The sequence below is a fragment of the Scylla paramamosain genome, chromosome 9 (assembly GCF_035594125.1).
Source record: "Scylla paramamosain isolate STU-SP2022 chromosome 9, ASM3559412v1, whole genome shotgun sequence".
Lineage (NCBI taxonomy): Eukaryota > Metazoa > Arthropoda > Malacostraca > Decapoda > Portunidae > Scylla > Scylla paramamosain.
This window is the reverse complement of record NC_087159.1, coordinates 21,234,626-21,245,000: the sequence shown is the minus strand read 5'-3', so window position 1 is coordinate 21,245,000 and position 10,375 is coordinate 21,234,626. Positions and strand designations below refer to the sequence as shown.

Sequence of the window (10,375 nt, the reverse complement as noted above, 5' to 3'; positions counted from 1 at the left end):
CCATACATGGCCAACAGAGAGACAAGCTCAAATGTAACTGGGACTGACAATGACACTCAACGGACTGTTGAAGGTGATATTAGTTCTGACGAAGAAAGGAGTACAGAACCCACCACTGATTTACATGAAAATGTGCCCCATGACGACGTTCATGATGATGATGATCACGACAATAATAGTGAAAGTATTGTGGACCCTTCAGCTCATTTGAGAACAATAAAGAAGAAAAAGATTGTAGACAATCATAAAATGAAAGCAGATATTAATTCTCTACTGAAACAATCCATTGCAAATCATGAAGAGAGAGCCAAACACAGAGCACTTGAAAGGAAAAAGCTGGAAGACAAACTAGGACAGGAGGAAAGAGATCCCCTATATCAGTTTTTCATGGCTATGTACGCAACAACGGCTAAAATGCCACCAGCATCACAGCAATGATCAAGCGGGAAGTATTCCGTATAGTTTCGGACGCTGAAGAGACCTTGTTAGGCATGTCTCCTCATTCCCAAGGTCACTCCTCTCACTCCTCGTATGGTTCTACTCCTCTTGTATGTACTACACCTACTGATCCATCTACTGCTGATACATCACAATCTCACCCCATGTGTTCACAAGAGCATCAGGATGCATCCCATGATTTCACATCAAATTATTTTATGCTCTGAAAGCCATGTGTGATTATGTTGTTTATTGGTGATGAATGTACTCTCTCTCTCTCTCTCTCTCTCTCTCTCTCTCTCTCTCTCTCTCTCTCTCTCTCTCTCTCTCTCTCTCTCTCTCTCTCTCTTTCTTTGAGTATGAAATTAAAATTATTTTTCCTATTATTTTTATTTTTATAACTCTTTATTATGTAGGCTAATTATGGAAACATTATTACGTATGAGCAGTAAAGCAAAAATGTTTATTTAGAGGATTTCTGCCTCAGTCCCTATTATTTTTCTTTTACAATTCTTTATTGAAACATTATAATGTATGAATAGACAAGCGAAAATGTTTATTTACAAAATTTTTGCCTCAGTTCCTATATTCTTCAAAAAAGGATTTGCAGAAAAATAAACTCACCTTAAAAACACAGCCAGTTTTTCTCTACTCCCGATTGGTTTCTGGGCGTTGCATCCTTCAGAGGATATGTCACTGTGTATCATTGTGTGCATATCTTCAAATTGATCTCGGCTTAATCTGAAATAGTTCTTGTATCTTGCATGAGACAGCTCAGAAGTTAAAGCAAATTCTCCATGTGTTTTCCTCTTCTCCATGTATTCACTCCTCCACACTGACCTCTTTGCTCTACAAATGTCATATAATAACATTACTTTCTCGAACTCGTTTTCTGAGTCGGAATCAGAACTAAGGTTTCCAAAGTAATTTTTGGCAACAGCCATGATCAACACTACCGCACAGGACGACAGCCTGCTTCTCAATGTGCGCACCACGCCTGTGCTGCGCTGTGCTGCCCTGCCCTGCCCTGCCCTGCCCTGCGTCTGCCCTGCTCTGTGCTGCCCTGCGTTTCAATGTGCGCCTTGCCTTACAGTATGCACTGTAAGTTTTGTTGTCAAAGTGCTGGCGATATTTCTTTTTTTTTGTGTTAAGTGAAGTAGGCTCACAACTTCATTTCTTGGAGAGCATTTGTCTGACGCACCAGTAACTGGCAACCCCTACACACTCTACCGCCCATGGTTAGCCAGTGGTACTTGGACTTAGTAGCTGTTTGGCTGTGATAAAAAGAAGATATTGTGTTCACCTGATGTCCCCAGGTGGAGCCAAATTTACCCTTTATTTTGTTCCCTACCACCCTCTCAACTTGCCCAAAATGGTCACTAGTAAGGATAAATGAAAGGAGGTGGTAACCTTACACAAAGCTGGCCATGATCTCCCATTTATAGCACATCAAAGAGGAGTACAGCTGAGGACAGTCCAGCACTTGGTGAGAAGACTTAAGGATGCTGGGGGGACAGATGCACTCGCCGCACTTCCCAAGTCTGGGAGGCCTCATAAGATGTCCTTGAAGATCTGAGCACTTATTTCCCAGCAAGTTTTAAAAGGATCCAAGGCTGACACCATGGGAATTAAAGGTAAAAAAAACTCAGAGTTACTGGGAGGTGTCTCTGAGAAGTGTCCAGCAGATGCTCCATGATGACTTGGGATACAAGAGTTACCATGCTCGCAAAAAGACACTGTTAAATGAACTACAAAAGGACAACAGAACCAAATTTTGCAAAAAATACCTAGCATGGAATGAGGAGCAGTGGAAAAATGTACTATGGAGTGATGAGACAACTTTTACTGTCACTGGGAGCCCTTCATCATGAGTGTACTGCAGGCCAGGCAGCAATCCCTTGGATCCTAAGTACACCTCTAAGTTTAATAAGCACCCAGCATCACTTATGGTTTGGGGATGCTTTACTCATAATGAATTGGTGAATTGGTGATTCTTTCTGCAAATGAAAAAGTGAACCAAAACAATTACTTAGAACTTTTAAGTGATGTGTTGTGTGATTCTTTTGAAGAAACAAAAGCAAAAGTGTTCATGCAGAATTAGGCCCCTGCACATGTTGCAAGGTTTGTTACAAAGTGGTTGACAAACTGTCGAGTTCCCCTTTTTTGTGATTGGCCTGGGAAAGGTGCAGATATCAATCCAATCAAAAACTTATGGTTGGAAATCAAGAGACAGTTGCGCAGTATGGACATGTCATCTGTGCCTAAACTTGAGGCTGCAGTCAAGCAGCTGTTGGCCAGCTTTTCACCAATTTACCTTAAAAACCTTGCATTAAGTGTCCCTAAATGCCTTAAGGAGATTGTAAAGAGGAAGAGCAATGCCAGTAAATACTGAAAATTTTAGTGATGCATGTGCATTTATAATCCTTCTTCCTGCCAAACATAAACAATGTTTTTTTTCAGGTGACAAAACTTTCTGCGCATACTGTATATCTATCCCAAAAATTAGGGCCACTCAGCTATATTTCCTGAAAATTCTGGCAATGTTATAGCTAGTAATGTTATATAAGGTTGGCCTCTCATTGTGGAACTTAGTGTGATATTAGTTAAGTTACCTCTCATTAGTTCTATTTGATCTTCAAATATAGTTAACTGTTCATTGTAGTTTGTTTTTTGTTCATATTCTGAAGTAATTTGTTCATAGGCTTTAGTCTTCCTCAATTAATATTTTAGCTTCTAATTGGTTGAAAGTAGTTTGATAGCTACTCCATTTTTCCCTTAGAGATTCTATTACCCTCTGTAATTTGCTTTGGGTTAATTGATTACTGCCTATAAGCTCATTACCTTCCTTAATAGTTCTTGTTAACCAACCATGCTTTGTTGCCAAGGATTTCTTTAAGATTTTGATAGACATGTTTATGGATTTAATTTTAAGTTGTTCTTATTGCTCATTAATTGAGTAGTTGCCATCTGCCCACCTGTTGTTTGTTGTGGTTGCTTGCACCCCCCATTTCAGCTGAACTCAATGGGTGTTTAAATTTGGTTTCAGGTTGTGCTTAGTTTTAATGACTTGTCCTAAATGCTTTCAAGATATCATCCCCCATTTTTCAGTCTATGAACAGTCTGAGATGATAACACGTGTCTCCCGTACATGCTGTTCCGGTGTACACCATCTCTCACCAGCTGATTTTTATAGAAGGGGGAACCAAAGCTTAGGAAGTGATTATTAAGGTCCCTTTTTTAGTGCCCTGTTGATGGGCCTGCTCATCTGCTCATAAGCCCTTTGATTCACTCCCCCTGGCCTTGGTTCTGTTATAATTCTCGGTTCTATTTGTACAATGACAACCTCAGAGAAACAATGGCTTTCTATTTTCCTGGTTATGCCTTTGATATGTTCCGTTATGTCTCTGGGATCCGTTTCCTGGTTTATATCATTGTATATCATATCCAGGAATAAGATGGTTAGTTTGTGAGGCCACTCTAGCATCTGATTTAACTTTCTATCATGGTCAAAGGTCTCAACTCTGGCCCAAGGACATCAAAAAGTCCTAATCTCACATCCAATAACTGGCAGGATTGCCATGGGGGTATTGCTGTGACTGACTAGTGCCACACAAAACATCTGATAAGAATCTTCTGGAACCTTCCGTAATTGACAAAAAATCCTGTCTTCCTCACTTGGGGCACCAAAATATATTTAAGATATGGGAACTATTTGACCTTATAACTTACACAAGTGGGTTCGGTGTGTAATCGACTGCATGTTTGTTTTGGTACATGCAATGCATGGTGCATGGTCACTTAGGCAAATTCTTCCTGAGTGGTGTCATTCTATGTGAATTACCAGTAAGTATGCCCTATTATATATATATTGTTACCTTGTTTTGTGGTGTAGTACCAATCATCACTTTGTTTACATGTGCGAAGATATCTGGGGTTTGATTTTAGAGCATCTGTTGCCATAGACTTACCACCAACCACTGCCTCAATGCTGAACCTTGGCCTCATAGGATGCAGGCTCATTTCCTGAGACTTTTTTTTTTTAGAGAAAAGGTGCGTCTTATGAGCTATCAAATACGGTAAATGATAACTTATCTGTGGTTAGAGCCAGTAGGGAGTGGTGATGGTTGGGGGTGAGTCGATATCACTGGTGTTCCAAACCAGTGGCTGGCTGTGTTTTCATAACTAAAGGCAACTCCATTGCACTTATCCAATGGTTCTGAGCTTCTAAACTCTTAACTTAGTGAATTTAACTAAGTAAAACTGGTAGAATGGCAAGAATATTTCTTAATAGGACTTGTTATGGTGTCTGGTGGGAGGTGAATGCTGGCAAGGCAGGCAGACTCATTGCCTTGTGGCTTCCCACTTGCTATACACCTTTCGCACACTTCTACTTGGTCCTTTTTATTTAATCTAATAACTAATACTTAGTTTGTACTAGATTAAAATTAATCAACTTCTAATGTAACTTTACAATTTATATACAGGTCACAATACAAACCAATAATGCAGTGATATTATGTGTGATACAAGTGGAAATTTCCACAACCAACATTATTATAATTGATGTGTTGTGGGGATTGATTGGAACTGTGTCTAATGTTTGGAAATTTGTGCCATTATTATTATCATTATGATGATCTGTTATGGTTATTCATCTATCTTTTCATGCATGTATCATCATAATACAAGATGCTGTTGTTCAACAGGTTGAAATAAATATTTGGCAATGCTTAACCCTGGTTACTCTTCTACAACAGTTTCTATTAAATTGTAAACTTCAGTCTCAGTCATTCACCAAATTAGTTTTTACTCACAGATCAAATGTATCAAATAGAATAAGTTCACATATCCAACATATCCTCACAGTTTTTGGAATGTTACTGATTTAGTAAAAAGCACAACACTCAATGTATGAATATGAAAGAGGCATAACCTATCAAGTAGCAGATTAATGTAGAGGAATGTATACGAGAAAGAAAAGGGAGGTGAATGAGATTACATTGAAGGGCATTCACAGAAACTGATACTTCATGACCACTTGCTTGTAAAACATTCCCAAAGGTAGTAAGGCATCATAAATTTAAATATAAAACTAAGGTTCTGTTATGAAGAAGATATTATTTCACATCAAAATTCATCAACTGAATAGCAAGCAGCCCTATTGTAGGAAATATAAAGAAATTAAACACAGGCTTAGAAAAATACCTGCTTGGACAACAAAGGGGGCTGGCAACAAAAGCATTGGTGAGGGTGAGCCCTTGTTGTGCTACAAGCTTTTTGGTGTGCTGCATGGGCCGCAATCCTTCCAACACCACATCCTGGTCATCCGTGAGGATCAGGACAAAGCTTGGACGTTGGTCCATCTGTTAAATCATGGAGATACAAGTTCATAAAGATGAACCCATATAGCATGCAGTATTTCCATCAAACAAAAAAATTAACTGCTTTTCTTATCTAACACGTAACACAGGGTTCAACATGAGTTTCTGTGGATATAGCTAGTGGGAAAAGTACAAGTTATTCAAAGTAGAAAATGTTCTATGAACATATGCATTTTGAGGCTTTGTTTAGCCGTGTTATGAAATTATTCAAGTATGAGCCGGCAATACACTCACAAAGGCCTGGCAGGCATCCATGGCAGGATGTATGGATGCAGGATGTCCACTAGCGAAATTATGAATTATTCAATCATGTTCTCTATAAGTTTTGGAGCATTACAGTATCCCATAATGAGATAGGTAGTATTAATGGACAGGTGATTTACTGATAAACACACAAGGATAGTACAGTTGTAATTAATGATGAACCAAGTACCTCATACATGGCACCATGGGCAGGGATGGGGAAAGAATAAGGCTAGCATGACATCAGCTGATTTTACTTCGGCAAATCACTTGTCTGCTAGATGGTGCCGTTCACATGAGATACACTACACTTCGCCACACAGTCAGCTAAGGTAAAGGAACTACACAAGGGGAGTAAACATGAAGAAAGATCCAGATCTAAGAGACGTTCTACTCGTCATGAGAGGTTAAGTTACTCTCGGTCACCTTCCCCTTCTCCAAAATACGCTGGTGAAGACAGCACTGCGCCTTCTTTGGGAATGATTATGGATGCTTTGACTGAGTTGAGGAAAGACATGGACAAGCTTAAGAAGAAAAATAGGGCTGTGAAGTCAAAAGCAGTTCATAACAATGTTCCCCTGTAGGTGTCAAATAATACTTTGATGCCTGATTCTCAGGAATCACAGGCAGGATTTTCTGGATTTAGAACTCCACTGAGGGAGGACAGTGATGAGGAAGAGGAAATCCAGAGGGATGTTCCTCATGATAGTATATTGTTACAAGGTGCTAAGAATTATGGACCCACGGAAACTGTCTCAAAAGAACTTGACAAGGAAATTGCTGCAATGGTGAACCACCTGTTTATTAATGGCATGAGGCAGGAAGATTACAAAGCCATTGTAGAAGATGAGGAGACATTTAGACCAAATAACTGCCATGCATTAACTTAAGTGGATTGCAACCCACAGGTCCAGGACGTGCTGCCTGCAGAGGCAAAGAAGGCAGACTTCCGCTTAAGGGAAGTGGGAAAAAGATATTACCAAGGCAGCTACTATTGTTGTAAAATCGCTTACTGTGCTAGACAAGGTGGCACATGATGAAGAGCACCAAATTATTGCAAATGAGGTGGCCATGCTCAATGGTGCATTGGCATTATTGGGTAATGCCCACTACAGAAATAATTTGAACAGGCGACATATCATAAAGAGGGACATTAATCCCAAATATTCTCATTTGTGTGCTGACAAGGCTCCCATGACGGGTCTATTGTTTGGGGATGACCTGTCACAAGCCAACAGAAATATTGAGGAGGCAGAAAGGCTGAAAACCAAATTCACTTTTAAGAAGCCTACATCTTGGACTGCAAGCAGTGGCAGATTTGGTGGAGGTAAACAATGTAACTTTTTTGCCAAGGCCTCCTCCTGTGGATTCCCATCCAGATATCAGCTGTATGGTTTTCGCAGGATGCCCTCCAGTGGTGAACACAGGCGCTCCTACCCTGCTCAAGCTTGGACAACAAAAAACATGAGAGGCCGGGGTCAACATAACCCCCGGCGTTAACCCAGGTGAGAGAACAATTTGAGGCTGGGCAACTTCACAAGTTTATCAATAAATGACGTGTGATTACAAGTGACCTGTTCATTTTGGATATGGTGGAACATTGTCATCTGAATATAGATGAAGCTGATATTGGATATTTATTTAGAGAGGATATACAGTATGTCTTTAGTGAGGAAGATAAACTGATTATGCATCAGGAGGTTAAAAAATTGTTAGGGATAAAGGCCATCATAGAGACACATAGACAGGATCAACAAATACTTTCACCAGTTTTTCTGAGGAAGAATAAGACTGGGGATTATAGGATGGTGTTAAATCTTGAAAAACTGAACAGGCATGTAGAATATACTCATTTTAAAATGGAAAATTTTGAACAAGTATTACAGTTGCTTAGTCAAGGAGATTATATGGCTTCTATAGACCTTAAGAAAGCCTATTATTCAGTAAAAATTGCAGAGGAACAACAAAAATATCTGTGTTTTAGATGGTTGGATAAGATTTACCAGTTCACATGTCTACCTAACGGGTTTTCGCATGGTCCTTGTCTATTTACAAAACTTCTGAAGCCAGTTTCCTCTACACTTAGGCATAAAAGCCACAACATCACTAGTTATATTGATGATACGCTTTTGTGTAGTAGCTCTTTGCCGAGATGTTTTGATTGCATGAATGACAACATTCAGTTGTTGTAGAGTGTAGGTTTCTGCATAAATGTGGAGAAATCTGTTTTAAGTCCCACTACGCATATTGAGTATTTAGGTAACGTGATAGATTTGGTGGCCATGACAGTTACCTTGCCGGCGCGTAGGAGGGATAAGATTATACAGCATTGTTCTCTTTTAGTCAATAGACAGAAAGAAAAAATTAGAATTGTGGCAAGAGTGATTGGCCTGCTGGTGGCAGCAATCCCAGCTGTAGAGATGGGGAAGATGCACTATAGGAGGATGGAAAGAGCAAAGATCAAGGCTTTGGAAGAGGCATGTGGAGACTTTAATAGATGGATGAACATTACAGAGGAGATTAGAACAGATTTAAACTGGTGGATTAAGGAATTGGAGAATCAAAACAGGAAAATATTCAGAAATGCACCAGATACTGAGTTGTTCACAGATGCTTAAAATCTAGGATGGGCAGGTTGCCAAAATAGCATCACTACCAATGGCAGATGGTCCCCTGAAGAGGTGCGTTCGCACATTAATGCACGTGAATTATTGGCTATGTTATTCTCATTGAGATCTTTTACACATCTCCTTAGAGGTTTACACGTCAGGGTGTTATGTGATAACACTACAGCGATTAATTACGTGAATGAGATGGGAGGTGTTAAGTCAATAGTTTGTGATGACATTAGTAGGAACATCTGGGAATGGTGTCTTAGTAATGGGGTATGGCTGACAGCTTCCCACATACCAGGCAAATGTAACGTCATGGCCGACGAGGCATCACGTTCCTTTAATGACAGACATGAGTGGCAGCTGAATGAGATGATATTTAAGGAATTGTGTTCTATATTTGGGAATCCTTGTATAGACCTATTTGCTTTACGTTTGAACAAACAAATGACTCCATTCTGTGCATGGACACCAGATCCAGAGGCTGCATATATTGATGCAGTTACAATTCCGTGGGCTAAATTTAAATTGGTTTACCTCTTTCCTCCCTTCTCTCTGATCTCTAGATGTCTGCAGAAGTTAAGGGAGGAAAGGACCAGAGGATGGATCATAGTGCCACTTTGGCCATCACAACCGTGGATGGGGGTGCTCCTTCAGATGCTAGTAGACGACCCTCGGGTCATACAGAGAAGGAAAAATGTGCTAATGCATCCGTCAACTGCTGAAGAACACCCAATAATGAAACACACAAATTTGATGGCTTGTCAGTTGTCCGGAAACAACTTGGAGAACGTGGCATATCTAAAGAAGGTACGGAAATCATTATGGCCTCTTGGAAACCAGCAACAGGTAGACAATACAACACTCACATCAAGAGGTGGACACTCTTTTGTAGTAGAGGGAACATTAATCCCATTGCACCATCTGTAGCAGATATATTAAACTTTCTGTCTCGTAACTTTCAAAGGAATGTGGGTTATGAAAGCATGAACACGGCGAGAGGGGCTCTATCTGCAATAGGAATTATGGTGGAAGGCTGCAGAGCGGGCAATCACCCACTTGTCAACAGATTTCTGCGGGGAGTCTTCAACTTACGCCCTTCTACACCCAGGTATGCAACGACCTGGGATGTGAAACTTGTATTACAAAAGATAAGACTCATGGAACCACTACACAGCCTAACACTGAAAGACTTATCGCTAAAAATGGTGATGCTGATGGCAATGACACAAGCAGCCAGGATCCAAACTTTGCACTTATTATTGTTGGTGAATATGGCATTTGGAGAAGAATCTGTTTCAGTTTTCATTTTTCATTGCATCAAGCAATGCAGGCCAAAATTTAATGTTCGTACTATTGTATTTAAAGCTTATCCTCAGGATTACAGATTGTGTGTAGTTAAGGCTATGAAAGAATATATAGAAAGAACTGAGAGGCTAAGGACAGAATCTGGAAATGCAGATGGGAGACTACTCATAAGTTATATAAAACCTCATAGGAGTGTTTCTAAGGACACGGTGGCAAGGTGGCTTAAGACCATGTTATGCAAGTGTGGGATTGATACCAAGAGGTACACAGCAGGTAGTATTAGACCTGCGTCAGTGTCTAAGGCCAAGGCACTGGATGTGCCTATTGCCACCATCATGGCAAAAGCTGGTTGGACGCAGGAAGCCACATTTGCTAAATATTATAATAAGGATA

General features: G+C 40.1%; 1 protein-coding gene across 7 annotated transcripts in view; it reads right to left on the bottom strand.

The window, feature by feature from the left end:
• The window catches only part of LOC135103713 (N-acetylglucosamine-6-sulfatase-like), a 150,928-nt gene that overhangs the window by 57,701 nt on the left and 82,852 nt on the right, over window positions 1-10,375 (bottom strand). For 5 of the 7 annotated variants that reach the window (XM_064010330.1, XM_064010333.1, XM_064010332.1 and 2 more), the window contains one exon: window positions 5,644-5,801. The exons of the other annotated variants lie outside the window; for them this stretch is intronic. In XM_064010330.1, the coding sequence (XP_063866400.1) occupies window positions 5,644-5,801 (158 nt within the window). The remainder of the gene's footprint in view (window positions 1-5,643; window positions 5,802-10,375) is intronic. 7 annotated transcript variants of the gene reach the window in all.